Genomic DNA, 20383 nt, shown 5'->3' with positions numbered 1-20383 from the left:
ACAAGTAAAAAGAAAAAAACACACTCTGATTGAAGTCATACCTGTAACATAAATAAGGTCAATGGCATTCTTTTGTTTGACCTGTATTTCAACCATTTTAGAGCAAAGCTATATGACCCTGTCAAATACTTAAGCAAGCAAGTTGCTCAAATGACACTTCCATAAGCAGAGGCAATGTGCCATGGCCCTAAAGCAAAAAGAACAGCACCCTTGAGAACATCTTCCTAGTTACTCCTGAATTAAAACCCAGGACAGTACATTCCACCATGCTGTTGTGACAAGAATTAAGTCCAGCTTTTAATAAAACTCAAAACCCAGACAAGACCTGTATCGCATGAAGTCATCTAAATCATAGAAGATATGCAATGTATACTCACACCACGAAAAGAGCTTTAGAATGACATCCAGCTAACAGTACAGAGCACAGACTAACATCCTCTCTGTCAGCTATGAAAAGCCTCTCAAGCTTGAAACTAAACAACCTTAAAACAAAATGTGTGTGTTATCTTTAAATACAACTGCTGGATTTGCATGCTGTTGGAGAGGCATTCTGACTAATTTGGTACCTACGTAAAGATTTATCAAATTCTTGCTGTCTTAATGCCAAATATTTCCTAAGCACTGCCCTTTACTAACAAATGGTTTTAGTGCTCCAATAAGGTGAAGTCTAATTTGGAAACATTAGTGTTTCCAGAAATGAGTCTCTTAGTGATATTTTATCCTAGGCAAGGAGAAGGTGAGATCCATCTGTTCTTATCAACACATTTACATGGCAGGAGACGAGCTTAAGTACCACAGATAACTCTGTTTTTGATAAAAAAGTTAATTCTAGGTCAGTTAGGGATACATTCCTATACAGTAAATAAAATATTTTTAAAAACAGACTTATTAATTTCTTGGAAGGTATCAAAAGAGTGTTTTCAATCAAATCTCAAAATCCATAAATGCTTTCAAACCATTGATGCCATTTAGTCTATGACCCTCCTTCAAGGATTCTCTCTCCACACCCCATTTACCCCCAAAGAAAAACCCACCCCTTGTATAAGCTTAAACCAATATATTTTATTCACTGGAATTTCAGAATGGCACACAATTAGCATCATTTTAGTCGTGTCATTATTTCCAGCTCAGTGGCATTTATTCAGATGAGCACAATTTGCAACCTCTGAGCCCAGCTCTTCTGATGTTAACTGGCATCATTAAAACCCTCCCAGTGTCCAACGCGTTTGATCTCTGAAAGAATGCCCTGGGTCTGTGACCGAGCGCCGGAAGCTCCTGGCTGGAAACCCCCAGCAGCATTCACGTTCGGTCCCAAACTACTCACACCAGTTAATAATCCTCAGAGACCATGATTCCTATTCAAGAGAGAAAGCTTTTCCCATAAAAATTATTTAAGCGCAAAGGAAACAGAAAATTGGATTAAAATAATGTAGAGGAGGCAGGAGGAGCTCCTAAATGTTATAACTTTAAAAGCTGAGGTTGTAAAATTTTCAGAGTAAAGTATCTTAAAAGAGCATAGCAAATCTGGGTGTGGAAAAGAGCAAACAGCAGAGGAAAGAGGCCTGGAGTACAAAAGCAAAAACAAGAAATGGTGACATTTCAAGAGCTTCAATTTAAATTTTTCTAGTATAAGTTTTGATACAGTGTACAACTTTATATTATCTTCAAAGTTTTCTTTAAAAATTAAAAACCACCAATTAAAGAATAGTGGGAAGCTTAATTCTTTTCTATTTAAAGGGGAAAAAAACCCACATATTTTCATTTTCCCACACATTTCACACATGGCTATGTGTGAATACTATTCCATTATACAAACACACCGTAGTCAGTTAAAATTTTATTTTGAAAATGAAAACCCGTTTTAAACCATATTTTAAAATCTACTTACAGAATGACAAAATAAATGTTATAATATCCACAAATGTTTAATAAAAGGCAAGCTCCTGCTGTCCTTTTAAAGTTAAAAATAAGGCCAAACTACAACTTTCAACTGCAAGGAGTCATTGTATGGTATATAAAAAGCTCAGCATGGAAATAGATTCAACAAATGTATAAAAAGCGTTTTCATGCCCAGGAAGAACTGAAGGCATCAAAAAACATGCCCCAACAGCAAATAACGCAGAGCTCAGTTCAAAAAGACCAGCAAACTCCTTCTCTAATGCACAGCAAATTAAACTTAATCAACTCCTCTGCAAGGCTGCACAGGCACTCCACCTTTAAATGTCCCCACAAACAAAACATAAGAACAAAAGAGGTTCCAGAGTGTAATAAATACCAAATCCACAGTAGGCAACAGGATCCGTACTGTACACAGCTGAGAAGCCCTGCCATGGGACAATGGATCACATTTCCATATTAAATTATGTTTATCACGCTGAAAAATGCTTACACAAAATACAGGATTTCTATTGGCCATTTTTATGCCATACTCGCTCCCTAAAACCTTCCAAACCTGCTGAGTGCCATTGAAAAGCATTCCCACCCCATGGTGCTCAGAGGGAGCGCGAGACAAAGGGTTGGGATGACGGCAGAGGGCAGAGACAACTACCTTCCCCCGTGATTTCAGAAAATAAATCAATAAAGAAGGAGAGAATAGCCAAAACATAACCTTGGCATAGGGTATTTCCAGGAAAATCACTGATTGTGACAAATGGCCTCAAGTGAACTCTTCCAGCGGTCAACAATCCCCAGGAAAGGCCCCTCCTCTCCTTATCTATCGCTCAATTGTACAAGACTCCGCTTTGAAAATATAACACCCTCTTGGAGCTGGGCGAGATGAAAGAGCTTTTCTTCATGATCCTGCAACGCCTATTAATTTTTGCTACAACAGACTCACAGCTGATTAAGAAACCCGAGGGCGACTAGCACTGCCTCCCATCCCATGTCAAGACTCGGGAGGAGATGTTAAGTGAACGGGCCCTCCTTTCGCTGCAGAGCGCTGCTCTCCATTTCTGCACACACTCCAGAAGCTTTTCTCCCGCCGCCCTCCGCAGTTCGCTTAGGCTGGAAGTCCTTTTCCTCTCGGAAGCACCGGTAGGTAGTAAGGTTACTAGATTTCTATGGTTACCGAGTTCTCTTTCCGAGCAAGTGGGGCTCATTCATTGCCACTCACAGCACGGGGTTAGCAATCAATGACTGAAGAAGCAAAACTTACGCTGTCCCCAAAGTACACTCACACTTTTATCACAATTGGTAGGAAAACATGATAGACTGGGAACAGCACGAGAATTATAGTTAAACCAAAGAGCATGCAAATGCCCATGTTACCATGTTTCTATGTCAATTGTACGTTAGCCTTCCTGTGCTCATCAGCAAATATCACCTTATACTACAAGATTGTGAAATTTAATAGAGGATATTATCGATGCCAAATGCCAAACATGTAACTAGTATTAAAAAAAAAAGTAGCTTTTATAGTTCTGGTTTTTTAAAGTATAACATACTGTAAAAAGTATTGATCTTAATTAAACAGCTCAGTAAATTCTGACAAATGTACATGCTGCTGTAACCACCACCTTAATCTAGATATAGGCCATAAAAGAAAGATAATGTGAACCACATATGCAACTTTAAATTTTTTAGTAACCACATTTTAAAAAAAAAGAGACAAATGAAATTAATTTGAATGTTTTATTTAACGCAATATATCAAAAATATTATCATTTCGATATGTAATTGATTTAAAAATATTATCGATAAGCTATTTTACATTTTGTTTATACTAAAGCTTTGATCTGCTGTGTATTTTACACTCACAGCACATCACAATTTGCAGTGGCCAAAGTTCAAGTGCTTACTAACCACCTGTGTTAACAGATCCTGCACTAGACAGTGCTGATAGAAACCCCAGTCCAGGAAATTTCCCCATGTCTCTTTCTAGTCTACCCGTCAACCACTATTCTGATTTCTGCCTCCACAGATTGATTTTGCCTGTTCTTGAATTTCATAAAAATAAAACATGAATTTTTTTGTGACTGGCTTCTTTCACAGAGCATGTTTCTGAGATTCATCCATGTTGTTGCAAGTAGCAAGGTTCAATCCTTTTTATTGCTAAATAGTATTCCACTGTATGAATACATGCACTTTGTTTACCCATTGACCAGCTGATGAACATCTGGGTTGCTTCCAAAAATGCTATCATTAATAAAGCTGAAAGGAAAAGTCTTCTACAAGTCATTTTGTGGACATCTTCTCATTTACTACAGTAAATATCTAGAAGTAGGAATGTTGCATCATAAGGTAGGTTCATGCTCATCTTTATAAGACACTGCCAAATAATTTCCCACAGTGGTTATATCATTTTATATTCCTGACAATAACATATGAGATATCCAATTACTTCACACCACCTCCAATATGAGGTACAGATATTATCAGTCTTTTTAATTTTAGTGATTCCAGTGGTATATACATTTCCCAATGGCCAAAAATGTGACATTTTTCATTTGCTAACTAGCCTAGCCATAAGGAATCTTTATTGAAGAATGATTGGAAAGATGAAGGGAAAGTTGTTACGCAGACAAACTGAGATTGCTTACATGAAATTACCTGTAATATTAAAATAAGGAACACACTGGAAAGGACTACCTGGGCCAGGTAGATAATACAAACCTAGGGGACTATAGCAATTAGAATACATGCTCATCTACAGTTTCACCAAAAGAGGGTCGATATCTATATTTTTACTTTTAATTAATACTAGAATTAATTTAAAATACTAATCCTATGATAATCATACAAAATGGGCCATAAGTTTTCACACTTTGATTTATATAAATGTTGGTGGTTTTTATGAGGAGAAACATCCTTAGTACGGTAAACATCAAACCATTCAGGATTGTTATTGATTACTGGTCAAGATGGCACCTATTAAGACAAGGGCCGGCAATCCATCAAAGGCAGATGACAATATCATTTGGAGTGGCAAGGTGACAACGTCCCAGATAAAGCTGGAAACAATTGGCCAGGGAACCTCCCCTTTCCTCCTTCCTAGTAACCATCCCCTATGACAGAATATATGCTATTGTATTCTTCTTCTTAAGTCACTATTCTCATCATATACATTTCGATTTTGAGTAAGAATAAAGGCAACAACTAATAATGCTTCCTAGCAATGCCTACCTAGTAGTATCTGCATTATTTGGGGAGAGCAGAAGAAAAACGTATGTTGGTCGAATGTAAAATAGTACAACTGCTTTGGAAAACAGTTTGGCAGTTCCTCAAATGATTAAACATTGAGTTATATGGTCCAGCAATTCCGCTCTTAGATATATACCCTAGGAAAATGAAACCTATGTCCACACTAGAACTTGTACATGCATGTTCACAGCATAATTCATAACAGCCCCAAAGTGGAAACAACCCAAACATCCATCAACTGGTGAACAGATGAACAAAACATGGTATAGTCATACAAGGCAATATTACTGAGCCATAAAAAGGAATGAAATGCTGATACATGTTACAACATAGGTGAACCTTGAAAGCATTATGCTAAGCAAAAGAAACCAGACACAAAAGGCCATATATTGTATGACTCCATTTATGTGAAATGTTCAGAACAAGCACATCCACACAGACATAAAATAGATTACTGGTTCCCTAGGGCTGGAGAGCATAGAGGGTGCAGGGTTTCTTTCGGGGGTAATGAAATGTTCTAAAATTGACTGTGGTGATGGAAGCACAGCTCTGTGAATATTCAAAAAAGCCATTGAATTATGCACTATAAATGGGTGAGTTGCATGGAATATAAATTATATCTCAATACAGCTGTTTACATAAACAAGAAAGAAAAACTAAAGGTATTGGTGAGCCACAGAGCCTTTCTCTTCTAGTCCTGAATAGTCCTTCCCTCTGCTGCTTGAGGTATAGAGAAATATTCCTTTGATGTCATATCTCATCTGCACTATTTCTGAATTTCAAATATATTTAGTGTACTTAACACAATGTCCTTCCCTACTAGACTATGAGTTCACAGAAGGCCAAAAACGTCTCAGAAATCCTTTTGTCCAGAGGGTCTTGCACAGCCTGGCTTACATTTTCAGTATTTTTGTTTTTTGTTTTTTTTAAAATATATCTTTATTGATTTCAGAGAGAGGAAGGGAGAGGGAGAGGGAGAGAGAGAGGTAGAAACATCAATGAGGAGAGAGTCATTGATCGGCTGCAGCCCGCAACCCGGGCATGTGCCCCGACCGGGAATCGAACCCCAATCGCCTGGATCCTTGGTCGATGCTCAACCGCTGAGCCACGCCCACCTGGGCAGTATTTTTGTTTTAAGGTTAATGCTTCTTGTGTCCTACCTGGGGAATCCTGGCCTATGTGTGCTGCTGCGGTCGACACAGGGCTTGAGGGGGAGGCGCACCACCTCCTTTCCTTGCTCTTACCACCACTACTCATCGGAGGGTGAACAAATGACAACTTGGCAGAACCCTTCCGAAAGGCTGCCAGCCCTTCTACTTGAACACCTCCTGGAACAGGCAACAGACTTTATGAAACAAACAGGATCCCTTTTAAACGCACAACCTACAAACCCACAAAGCAGAAGAATGGCAAAAGACATTTGAAAAGTGTAAAATAAAAGCAAAAAAAGCTGGTATGGACTTAAATATGATCTCTAGATGAATTTTAAAAGCACTCATAATAACAATACATGAATGACTTAAAAATAAAACTAATAAAAATATATTTAACTTTTTACAACTTTTACTTAAAAGTTTATAATGGATTAAATCACCACCTGCTCTTTACTAATAATTCTCCAAAGCCCAAAAGCTAAACCTACATGGTGCAAATTCACGGTGAGTAAAGAACATTCAAGTTATACCTTCCCTTTGCTTCATAACAGTTTGTAATCTTTCGACATAAGGGACTCTGAGCTCCTGGTAGCACACAGGATGATCATAATAAGAACAAATGCTGCCCTAGACTCAATGAAGTAGTGACACAATTAAAGTGTTCTCATTCGTAACAAAAAATACTGCCAGAAACTCGGGTACAAATTGCTACATACCACGTCTCTCATGCTCAGGTAAGCATGGAAAGTTAGTAAAAAATAATAATAATAACCTAACTACTTAATAAAGCCATATCCTTAAAATTCTGAAATATTTAGCTCAAGAAAATAATCCAAAAGAAAGGAAAAACTTTAAACATGTAATTACTTTTAAATTGTTGAATATAAGAAGAGAAAAAACGGAAAGTAACTTAGAAATCCAATCAAAAATGAATTATTTGATTACTTGTGATACTTTCACTCAATGGTAAGCAATTATGCCATTACGATATGTAGCAAAATAAAAACTCTTTCTAGAAAATAGAGAACACGAAAATTATAAAATATATATGTATGAAGAAAATACAATGGGAAGGGAGGGATATGGGAAAATCCCAATGCTTTTTAGAGGTGAATAAGAAATACCATCTATATAAACCAAATGTCTTTAGAAGGGGCATAAAATCACTTTAATGCATCTTTAGAATGTAAAATCTATTATATAATCCATAAAAACACTGAAAATATATCTACATTAGTTCAAGACATCTTTTTCATTTGGATCTTTATGTAAAGGCTAAATAATGTAAAACCTTATGTATTATCCAATTACAAAGGAAATGGAGGAGGAAAAGTATGAGAACTGAGTCCAAATATCATGCTCACAAAATGATTTCTCCAGTATCACAACATGACATGGGCAACTAAACACAAACACGACTAGCAAACACACATAGTGCTGGTATATATATCTCAAAAAAGCTATTTAAAAAAACCCATAGTGATTAAGAAATTGACTTTGAATTCAGACAGACCTGAGTTTGAATCCTGACTCTACCATATTTTAACTGAGTGACTTTGAGCAATTATTTACTCTGTCAGTGTCCCAGAAGAAAATAGTACCCAACACAGACAGTGCTTTTCAGTAAGATTAAATGAGATAATAAATAATAATTGTAGTATATAGCACTTAAAATATGGAAAGCACTCAGAAAATCAATAGATACTATCATTAAAACATCTCTACAGCTAAAAGTATTCCACTAATATCATATGAAAACAAAATGTTATACCTAGATAAGTTTCAAGTAGACCATATGTGTCTTTATCTGATCTTTTGTATGGTTTGATAAGCTCTTTGTAGTAAAAGGCCCATTTAAAACACACACACCATGATTTCCTTTACTTAGAAGCAAATGTAATATAACAAAATGTAACTTGGCTGGAAGGGAAGTTAAAAGCAATGAAGAAGAGAATATTTAACGTATCTGAATTTCTCCAAAAAGATATATAAGTGGCCAATAAACAGGAAAAGATGCTCAGTATCATCAGTCATCAGGAAAACGCAAATCAAAGCCACACAAGACACTACTTTACACTCACTAAAATGGCTACAGTTAAAAAACAACAAATAATAGCAAGTGTTGCTGAGGAGGGGAGGAATTAGAAGCCGCATACACTGCTGGTGGCAATGTGAGATGGCAGAGCCACTTTGGAAAAGAGTCTGGAAGCTCCTTAAGTGGTTAAACACAGAGTAACTACATGATCCAGCAATTCCATTCCTAGATTACACCCCTCAAAAATGAAAACATATCTAAGCAACACCTGGACATAAATGCTCATAGCAGCATTACTCATAATAGCCAAAAAATAGAAAGAAAAAAGCAAATGTCCATCAACTGATGAAGGAATAAATAAAATGTAAGATAAACAAATGGAATATTATTCAACCAGGAAAATAAATGAAGTATCAATACCTGCTGCAACATTGGTGAACCTTAAAGATATGTTGTGAAATAAGCCAGTCTCATAAGACAATATATTATATGAAATGGAACTGAATATATGAAATGTCCAGACTAGGCAAATCCAGAGACAGGAAGTAGATTAGGGGTTGCCTATGGCTAGAGGGGACTTGGGGGTGAAGGGGTGATAGCTGAAAGGGTACAGGATTTGGGGAGGAGGTGATAAAAATGTTCTAAAAATGACGGTGGTGATGGCTTCGTAACTCTGTATATATACTAAAAACCATTAAGTTATACACATTAAGTGAATGGTATAAATAGTATGTGAATTATATCTCAGTAAAACTTTTTAAAATGAGAGAATAGTGCTTCTCAGAGACATAACTTCATATTAAGTAAAAAAAAAGAAAATTAAGGCCAATGGGGTAAATGTGATGAGAAAGCTGACTGGCAAAAATAAAGAGAATGCAAGAATATTAACTTTTCTTTGAAAATGACAAGCCCTCAGCTTGAAGATTAAACTACTTATTTCAATAGCCTTATTTTTCAAAGAAGGAAGCCTCAAAATAACACAAGAGCATGAGACTTGGAGGAGTCGTGTGTCTACTTCTCTTTTCATTTATTAGCCAGGTGACCTTGGAAATGTGACTTAAATTGCCAGGGCCTCTTTTTTTTTTAGTTTAAAATGAATCCCCAAACCTCAAAAAGTCCAAAATCATGAGAAACTCAAGAAATATTAGCAATATTTTTTAAAAGTAGCTCAGCCTAAAAAGAAATTTGTGAAGTCCTGAATCAATATATCAATAGTATTTAGGAAAGAAAAATTGGAAGTTTCTCTTTTCCAATTCCAAAATGCCAAACTGCATTCTTGTCTTTACTGTCAACCAAGATTCCTAGAACTTTCTCTCTCCATTTTTCGGTTAGTAAAGTAGCACCAAAGAAAACCATATTACAAGTACAATCTTCACCTTGTCAGAGTTGGCACTGAGATAGAATCCATCCTTTCAATCTCTCACTGGAGACCATGATAAGTGATTAAGCAGCAGTAACTGCAGGCTTAATCTGACCCTACCAAGGACAAATGAATTTCATGATTGGGACTTTCAGAACTGAAGAATCCACTGTCAATCCTAAGAAAAAGAGCCCTACTTCTCCTACAAAGGAAAGGATGGGACGGCCCAGTGAAATCCAATTTTGTACGGTTTTTCCAATTGAGGAAAAACCAATTATTTTCCAAAAGACAGGATTATTTAGTTTATTTATACTCTTATCCTAACTGATTTTTAAAATCTCATTGTCTTAGGCTATCTTTCTTTATTCTTAATTATATTTGATAGTCATGGATCTAAAGAGCAATGGATAGACAAATCACTACCAAATGCTGCTGGGAAACAGACTTACAACTATGCTGAATATTTTCATTCTTGAAACTCTTGGCAGCCATGAATGCTTCACACATGATATCAATTAGAAGACAGAATAAACAGCCTCACAGAATGCATGCTGGCTTCTGTGGATAGCATGCTGGCAAAAAAAGCAACCCAAAAGATGAGCCCCAAATTAGTCAATGTGACCTGGCAAGGGCCACTGAGCTGAGTATATTTTACAACTTTCACACACATCACAGGACATAACAGCAGCAGTCTCACAACAAATGAACTTGCACCAAAGAAGCTTGGAAAAGCTTAAATCAGAAAGATGTATTATTGCCATCCAGGCCTTCAAGGGAGAATAGATGATCCCTACTTTTTTATATGAACATAAAACTATTCACTACTGAACATTAAAAAAGAATATTTTTATTATCAAAATTAACAGTGATGCAGTCAGCTTCAACACATTCCACAGCTCAGGACACTTGTAATACCTATCAGGAAAACATGACAAATAGCACTTCATCTTTAGGAAGTATCAACAAAATAGTGGGTCCATCCTCTCGACAAGAGGGAAACAGGAGACAAGGAAATGGGCAACCCGTAATAAAATGAAGCTGACTGACTGCTCGAATTGCTTTATGATCTATTAACGCTCATCTCATTACAAAAAAGATTCAAAGGGGCTCGCATCTATCTGTTAGAAAGACAACATACTGAATCCTTACTTCATTTGCAACATTTCAGTTGAAGTTTCCCAAAAGTGAATTTTGATAACTACGTCATACTGAATTTGGGTTTCATAACACTGAGAAAGAAGGGAAAAAAGAAAGAGAGAGGAGGAGTGGGGGGAGAGAAACATGAGAAGAAGAAACGCCCTGAAGCAAGCCAAGAAAAGGATTACTGAAGTACCAGAGTAAGAAATAGGCTTTAGTAAATGAAATACCTGGGATGGTACCTCAGTCCCTCCAGAGGGCGAATGGAGCGTGAGAAGCAAGGTAGCTGCTGCAGGCTCAACGTGAGGTTCCCCCAAGCTCAAACGGCGAAACCCGAATGCCCACGGTGGGGGTACTTTGAGGTGGGTTTTGGGGAGGGGATTAGGTCATGAGGGTGGAGCTTTCATGACTGGGATTAGTGCTTTTATAAAGAGGCTCCAGAGAGCTATCTTATGCCTTCTGCTGCGTGCGGTGACAGCGAAAAGACAGCCGTGTGTGAGAACAACGGCCCTCCACGAACCAGAGTAGGCCCACGCCAGACCCCGTGTGCGCCAGGGCCTTGATCTGGACTTCAAGCCTCTAGAGCTGCGAGAAGTAAGTGTCTGTCATTAATAAACCATCCAATTTAGGCTATTTCTGTTATAGCAGCCCAGACAGATTCAGACAGTAATACAGTATAATCGTGGCCTCAAAGTTACCATTATGGGAGGTGGTTAGGATTGGGGGAATGGACTTGGGGCTAGATAGTCAATGATCCAAAATGCTCTCCTTTACGTATAGAAACAAGTACCCAGCGCCTCAGCAATGAAGGGATAGTACACCATTTGGAGAAAAAATTAAGTCATTCTCATTATATGAGTTTCAGAGGAAAGATTAAAAATATAAAAAACAAACTACTTCAAACCTTCCCAGTGGCACTGATTATATCCGATTGCATACCAATTTTTCAGGAGCAAGTTCAACATTTAAAGAGCACCTCTGTGGGCAAATACTATACTAAGTCTTTTTGTGTATAATCTCCTTTTATCCTGATTTGAAGAAACAGAGGCTCAGGAGGTTAAGTAAATTAGCCAAAGAAAAGAGTTAATAAATGCTACAATCATGCTACTGCCTTAAAAGATTCTTTCTACATTAGGGAACATTTTTCATGCCTCTGGTACTAACTACAATGAATATCTTAGAGAAATGGAATGAGGAAAACGACAGCACCACACTCAGAATATCTTCTGAGTTAATAAGCATCAATAGACAATAGAGCCTCAAAGTAACAGGAGGAGATGGATGGGGAACACAATGGAATTAGAGACACAATAAGACAAATTACTATTTTTTAGGGGGAAAAGTTAATTTCAGAAAGAAGTTGATTCCTGTTTGGGAAAAATAATAAAAAGGAAATACTCCCAAATGGTAACCTTTTGGAGGTGAGTGTATAAAATTCTTTCTTCTCCCTAAGCTTCTGTTAAACATTCATTTGAAAACAAGGTTTTAGGAAAATAACATAATTATTAGTGAAGCTTCCCAGTTCTAGATAACTGATTGGAGCGATAAAACACAAAAGTCCTTGGTTACGCACAGCGGTGTCCTGCTGTAACAGGCCTCTGCCACGAACCCTAAAATCTCTGAAAACTACTGGCACTGAAAACACTGCTCTCCGCACACATCAGTTTCTGCACAGCAATGGTGTTTACTGCCTGCTAAAATAAGTGTTTACCCAGAAGGACATTAGTTTATTCTTATACCAGATCCTGAGTAAATATCTAACCTCCCTCTGAGGTCTGTTTTCCTCTTCTATAAAATGGTGTTATAATCCCTATATGGCAGGGTTGTTGAAGAACATAAATGAAAAGTGCTTAGCACAGGGACGTGAGCATAAAAAACACTCAATACAGTCACTGCTTGTGTTATTATACTACATGCATTACCATCACATCAAACATAATTGCCATAAGCTAGAAGAATTCTACTTAGTCTCATTCTCTAAAAAAACTAAAATTGTGTAGGACGCCCACTCTGGCAAGAACCAAAGTATGGTTAGTGAATGATCACTGATGTAATTACCACATTTCTCCAAAACAGATTCTCCACTGTGCTGTAATTTGGGGGCTGTCTAAAGTTCAGAAAATGATTTAGAGGCTCACTTCTAATGTCGATCCACCCAATCTGATCACAAGGAAAGAAAGTCTCCTTAGCCAGTCTTCCAGGCAGCAATAATTGTGGCAGGTTATGAAACTGCCACTAGCCCGCGCCAGTTTCCCCACCTCATCTGCTTGTAAGGCTCTCTAATCACGAAAATAAGCAGCAAATGTATTCAAGAGTTCTCCTGTGAGCACAACTTTCCCTTCTACATTAACAGAAACAAATAAGAGAATAAATAAGTCTCTAGAGAATGTCTACATAACCAGATGTTTCAAGACTCCCCTCTACAAAGAATGTGCCAAGGACAAGGTCTTGCTTCCCTCCTTCAAACAAAAATCTCTGGGGGTGAATAGTCAAACTTCTGGTTACTTGAATCTAATCTTACATTCTTATCACTAATATTCCTTGTAGATTATTTTCTTCAAAATTATACAAACTAATTTTTAAAAGCCTACCTCGGCCTGGCAGAGTGCGTGGAGGCCTTGTAACACCAAGGCTGCTGGCGTAGCTTGGTCAGGCTTCGTGCATTCATTTAGCACCTGGGAAATAGCCGCCAACATATCTGCACCGTGCTGATAGGGCCTACAAGAAACAACAGCCAGGGAGGTTACAGCCAGAGGGACAAAAACCATGAAGGCTTGTCTTTACCCTTCTGCCTACTAAAGACCAACCCTCAAGTAATAACACCATGTATTTTTCTTCAGAGATTTTCACCATCATCATTTTTGCTCTAACTTACGCCTCATTTTTCATATAAAAATATGATCCCCCCAAAAAAAGACATTTGTTAAATAGTATTCTTCCCAAGTCATCAATTGTCTGAACTGACAAAATTTCAAGCGTATAATGGTGCAGAGAACTGACTTACCTCAGTGAGATCGTCAGTAAGGAGAGCTGCACCTGCCTGGAAGTGGCTCTGGTGTCAGACACTGACTACAAAAGCAGGTATTGGAGATCAGAGAATTTATTACAGTAGTGACACTGGCTAAAGTGGCTGCACCTATCACAATAATGATGGCAATGGTGATGATAATAATTAGAATAATAAGAACTATAACTGACAGGGAGCCCATCCAACCACTGTGCTGAATTCACTCACTCTTCCTCTCTTTCCTCTCCTCTCAGTTCCACATATATTGTGCTGTCCCCAGGATGCCTTTAACTCAGGTCCGTCTTCTGCACTCCTTGTAACCCTTCAGTGATATACCACTTTTCTCTAATTGACAAAATGTCAATTGAAATTGCCTGACTAGATTCTATTGTTTCACTGTCTGACGAGGGAAAATCCTTTTCTGAAACTGGAAAACATGGTCCATCTTAAGGTAGTAACTGAAGGGAGCAATGAATAAGTTCTCAGAAGACTCTGACCTGGTCTGATATTCAACCTCTCCCGAGCTGCAGCTTTAAGAATGTAAAATTAAACTGTCAGATAATAAGCTCTCATCTCTAAAATTCTGTCCATGCCAAAACCTCAAGAGCATCCAGACTCTCGGGTCTTGTGTTATGTATGTGCAACTTTTAGACTGAGATCATCTTTGTGTTTGCAAAAGGCTGAAGCTTAGAAGAGAGGCAGACCTGCTGGGCTTAGATATGTTCTCATTCAAGATTGTCTCTGAAACAGGAATCATCCAAGTCACCTGTCAACCCATTCAGTGCACAACTTTAGGAAGTACCGCTGAGTGTCGCTACTGACAAAAATGAGATGCGCTCCCAAGAATTCTACAGTGCAGTGGGCAACCATGTGGAACTGCAGGATTGCAACTCATTTCAAAGGTACCAAATCTATTTCCTCCCTAAATACTTTTACCTTACTCTATTGAAGAAGAAAAAATCTGGCCAATTAGAGCTTTGCTTGGTGTTATCGCAGTCTCGCCCTCCCCCACCCCACCTATTTACCAAGCCATACTCTAGCACCGCTGTCACTTCCCTAACATCTTCACGTCTTCCTAAACCCTAGGGCATACATGGAAATTCAAAATCATTTCCTTCCTTGTCATAATTCCTAATAATTAATTCCATACAATGAGCCACAAATAAGGCCCACTGTATGAAAACTCTATAAAAACAAACATAACACAGGGAGAATATAAGAACCGTTGGACCACAGTCCACTGCTTAGATCTCAGGGACTAATATACAGAAAAATAAAATACATAGCATCAGATGTTTTATTACAATACTAAATTGCTATCCATAAAAGGACATAAATATCCTATAAAGCCAGATTAGATATAAGACTAGGCCTAAAATGAAAAGACATGCTTGCTTCTCAAAGTTACTTTCCAATATTACTACATTTTACAATCAGAAAATTTAAATTGAAAATTAATTTATTCTTACTCATATATTTTCTGCTATCTTTCATAGATTCTTGCTCGCAATAAAAAAAATGCAGAATAATAAATCATACATTCCCAAGGGCTAAGCGCAGCTCACCTTTGCTTACATATGTCTCTGATCGATGCTGCTTTAGCGATCAGTTTCTCCCACTGGACTTCCTTGCCCGCAGACAGAGAGGGCACATCGGACATGGCCATGAACCGCTGCAGTTCAGGATAGACACGATCCTAGGAAGACAATTTCACAAAAAAGGTAATTTTGCAATTTGAGCTGAATAATCATTATTTCCTGTTGTGCAGCATTTTCATCTCCAAGTCTTCCATTTGCATTGCAAATAATAATGTCTCTCTTCTAATCAGCGGAGAAGAAAGCTGCTGTGATTGCTGGGGATTTTCTTACAGTCCCATGTACTGTTCATCTCATAAAACAAGGAAAAGGTGGCAAATTACAGAGGCTCTTATCACTTATAATCATATTTCTATTACTTTTCCACACAAATGGAAAAATAAATTTTAGAATTAGAGAAATTAGACTTTCTAGTCTCAATTTCTCTCTGAGAGTGAATCATAACTGACTGCATTACTGATCAAAAGCACCATGCTCATTCAAAACTTCTCCAATGCCACACAGGAAACTACTATATCAAAGCACTATGGCACATAATGACAAAATTTGTTCTCTTTTCTTTTTTAAAAAAATGTTTTTATTGATTTCAGAGAGAAGAAAGGAGAGGGAAAGAGAGAGAGAAACATCAATGATGAGAGAGAGTCATTAATCCACTGCCTCCTGCATGCCTCACACTGGGGATCGAGACCATAACCCTGGCATGTGCCCTGACGGAATGAAACCTTGACCTGCGGGTTCATAGGTTGACACTCAACCACTGAGCAACGCTGGCAGGGCAAAATTAGTTCTCTTTACAGAAAGAAACGTTAAATACTCACACGTGTATATCTGAACTTACCTGCTTTTCCCACAAAGAAGTTAACAAGCGCAAAGTGACAGCTCTTAGTTGTGGAGTGGTTCCAAGAAGTTGGATTACTCGTAGAATTTGTCCTATGCACACCTAGGAAATATTTTAAAAATTTGCTTCATATATGTAGCTGTATGTAATCCCAAGGTTACCAAAAGAATTAAAAAACCCTTCATTATCAAATAAAGGCCTAAATGGGAGCTTTACCCATCTTCTCAAAGGTTGGGGATAACTTTGAGAACGGTTAGCCAGCAATCATGGGTACATAAGACTTTATTTCAAGTAATAGCCAATGGGAAAACTTGGATATTAATTAATTTAAAAGAATACCTTTAAAAGGTATTTTAATATACTTTTGGCCCAACAAGGGATGTAGTGATCACAGCAAAGTTAAAGGCTCAAAATTTCATATACCAACCAAAATTCAATGTATTATTTGTACCTCACTTTCTTTTTTCCATCAATTAAATCGAATAATATACAAACCTTGTGAACACCAAGTGTAGGTAAAGTATATAAGATATTAATGTATAATACAGGTTCCAGTGGTCTTCCCAATTTGAACATCAAAACTGGAATCAAATTTGGTACCTAAAGTGAATTTAAAGAAGAATTAACTATGCTTTGTGAAAGAAATCAATCTATAATGCAATCATTATTTCATTTTTATTCAAAAGAGTAATATAAATATAAGGTGTCCCAAATAAATGTATACACACTTTTCTAACAGCTCAATTGATGTTTCTTTCCTTTCAGATTTAATCCATTGGAATTAATAATTATTCAAAGTGTGTATACATTTTTTGGGACACCCCATATATATGAGTTAGAAGACTAAAAAATGGGTTTAGCAATTTGCTGTTGATGGTAATTTTATAGTACCACTAATATTCTATCTCTTTTATAATTAGCTGCCAAACACGAATCAAAAAATGTTTTTTTCTTAAACAACTATGATACTAACTCTCAGCAAAACAAAATTAGTTAAGATATATACTGCCCCAAAGAAATGTATAGTTCTAATAAGCAGCTATCACTTAGGATATGTAAATAATAAAAGAACTCTGCATACTGAAATATTCTATTACGTTATGCCAATATGAAATAATTAAAATCAGTTGTACTGTAAGGAGAGGGGGTTAATAAGCAAGGTCCCCATTTCAACCGCTATACATAATACAATAAAACAAGAAGAGCAAGTCATTCATGGATCAGAAGACTTAATGATGTTAAAATAGTAATACTTCCCAAGTAGATCTAGAGACTCAATGCAATGCCTACCAAAATCCCAACTGGCTTCTTTGGCAAAATTATGGAAGTAATCCTAAAATTCATATGAAAAAGCAAGAGACCCCAACTAACCAAAATAATCTTGAAAAAGAAGAACCAAGTTTGAGAACTCAAATTTCCCAATTCCAAATTTTACTCTAAAGTCAAAGTAATCACAACAGTGTGATACTGGCATAAGAACAGAAATATAGTTCAGTGAAAAAGAACTCAAAGAGTCCAGAAATAAATCCTGACATTTATGTTCAATTGATTTTTGATAGATATGCCAAGAAAATACAATGGGGAAAGAAGAGTCTCTTTGAAAACTGGTACTGGATTTCAACAACTAGATATTCACATGCAAAAGAATAAATTTGGACCCATTCCTCACACCACACTAGAAAATGAATTCAAAATAGATTTTAGAGCAAAATGTAAGAGCTAAGTATGACTCAAGAAAAATAAAGTTGAAGAACAGACTGACTTCCCACAGTTGAAAATTCACATATAATTACTATAGGAGTAAATTTCTGTGACATTGGGTTAGACAAAGCCGTTTTAGATGTGACACCAAAGCACAAGCAACAAAGGAAAAACAGAGATGTCATTAAATTAAAAATATCTGTCAAAAGATACTATAAAGAAAAATAAGACAACCCACAAAATAGGAGACAATATTTGCAAATCATATATCCAATAAAGGGCTTGTATCTAGAATATTTAAAGAATTTTTGCAATTCAATAATAAAAGGACAAATTACCCAATTTTAAAATAGCAAATAATCCGAATAGATAGTTCTCCAAAAAAGATAAATAAGTGGCCAATAAAGACAGGAAAAGATACTCAACTCTCATTAGCCATGCATGACATAAATAAAAACCAAAATGAATTACAGCTTCACACCCAATAAGATGCCTATAATAAATAAGACAATAGCAAGTGTTGGCGAGCATGCGGAGAAATGGAGACCCTCAGACAACTGCTAGTGGAAATGTAAAATGGTGTGAACCCTTTGGAAAACAGTCTGGGAGTTTCTCAAATGGTTAAAGAGAATTACCATATGATCTAGCAATTCTACTCCTAGGTATATACCAAAAAGAAATAAAAACATGTATCCACACAAAACTTGTACATAAATGTTATAGCAGCATAATTCACAATAGCCAAACAGTGGAAACAACCCAAATATCCATCAACTGGAGAACAGATAAACTGAATGTAATCTAGACGAACAGTGTAATGTTATTTGGTCATAAAAGAGAAAAGGAACCAATATGGATGAAACTTGAAAACATTATGTGAAGTGAAATAAGCCAGTCACAAAAGACCACATATTGTATGAATCCATTTATACAAAATTTCCAAAATAGGCAAATCTATCAGAAAGTAATTGCTTGGGATTGGGGAGCTGTAGGGGAAAAATGGGAAGTGATTGCTGATGGGCACAAGGTTTCTTTGGGAGGCGATAAAAATGTTCTCCAATTATTTGTAATCATGTTTGCATAACTCTGTAAATATACTAACAGTTCCTGAATTGTATACTTTGATTGAATTACATGGCATGTGAATTATATCTTAATAAAGCTATTTTTTATTTTAAAAATTCAATTCACTATTATCAGTGAATGCCTACTATGAGCAAGAAACTATCTGAGCACACAATTTTATTTTCCATATAGTGCATTTCAATTCTGTTGCCTAGAATTTAATTTTCTCTATCTGCTGTAATCTTAGAAAGCCTATTTCTTCTCAGCTTAGAAGGTATACACTTTAATTCAATTTCAAAGAGGAAAAAACATCTTAACCCTACCAACAAAAATGTGACAGTTAACAATTCATTCATTAATGAGCCTGACATGTTAAACCACGGCAGCACTTAAAGATATGTGTGTAATGGCTATGGGCTCACAACAGCCAGGATTTACGATTTTTTTACAATTGCTGAGGCTCTATTAGAACAGAAGTTTCATCATCCTCACCTTGAGCAAATGAAGGGAGACAAATTTTTGAATTGCCTTCTTACTCCCCATTTTAATTAAAAACAAAAGGTTATCTCGGACTGTCCGTGCGAGTCTCAATGAATGGCCCGTTCTGGGAAGAGTTCTACCCAGACACTGACAGATTCTGAGTTCTGGGAAGGGCAAGCAGTACATTTTGTAGCATTGTAGAAAATAATTTATTTAGTTGAGTGGCTTTTAAACAACTGTTTTAATTATGTTGTCAGGAAAGAAATAAAGTACTCTATGCTAAAGGGTACACAGTTCCTTTATGAGCCTGAGAACTAAAGAAGTAGGTAAGGGTGTTTATTTTCTCTGGCAAGTTCAGAAATGAAAAAAAGCGGGAAACTTTTCAGTAAATAATTTTAGGCTTAATACAGTTCTTGAAGCCATTACGACCCAAATTAAATCTTTAGGTCAATGGAAACCAAAAAAGGTGTTATTTCATTAGGAAAAGACAGATATATAAGTGTGAAAGCTTTTTTACATAAAGCATGGACTGTTGTTTCGTTAATGAAGTAACATATATGTGCATTTATTGATTTACTTGAGATACTATGAGCTCTTGACTCCGCTGCTCTTGGGGTTTCTACACTCCGGAGTAAGTGCCCTATTACTCACTGAATTAAGACCTTTGAAGTTTTATAAAACTCAATGCTTTCTTTTCTCTCCTTCAGAATTCAGGTCTTTTATAAACAAATTAATTTAGAACGATGGGATTATTAAGGAGCCCATAACACTATAAGCAGATTTCTCAGCAAAAATATTGCAAGCCAAGGGGGGAAGAATGAGATATTCAAAATGCTGAAAGAAAAAAAAAAAAAAAGCCAGCCAGCCAAAAA

The 20383-nt window shown here is 36.7% G+C and overlaps 1 protein-coding gene across 3 annotated transcripts in view; it reads right to left on the bottom strand.

The window, feature by feature from the left end:
- Positions 1-20383, bottom strand: part of FOCAD (focadhesin) — a 256525-nt gene that overhangs the window by 121253 nt on the left and 114889 nt on the right. For all 3 annotated transcript variants that reach the window (XM_081150464.1, XM_081150465.1, XM_081150466.1), the window contains exons 12-15: positions 16761-16865; positions 16266-16367; positions 15398-15528; positions 13417-13543 (exon numbers count right to left, since the gene is read on the bottom strand). In XM_081150464.1, the coding sequence (XP_081006590.1) occupies positions 13417-13543; positions 15398-15528; positions 16266-16367; positions 16761-16865 (465 nt within the window). The remainder of the gene's footprint in view (positions 1-13416; positions 13544-15397; positions 15529-16265; positions 16368-16760; positions 16866-20383) is intronic.

This window comes from Miniopterus schreibersii, assembly GCF_964146895.1.
Source record: "Miniopterus schreibersii genome assembly, chromosome: 11".
Taxonomy (NCBI): Eukaryota; Metazoa; Chordata; class Mammalia; order Chiroptera; family Miniopteridae; genus Miniopterus; species Miniopterus schreibersii.
Note: the sequence above shows the minus strand (reverse complement) of the source record. Positions and strands in the feature narration are given on the sequence as shown.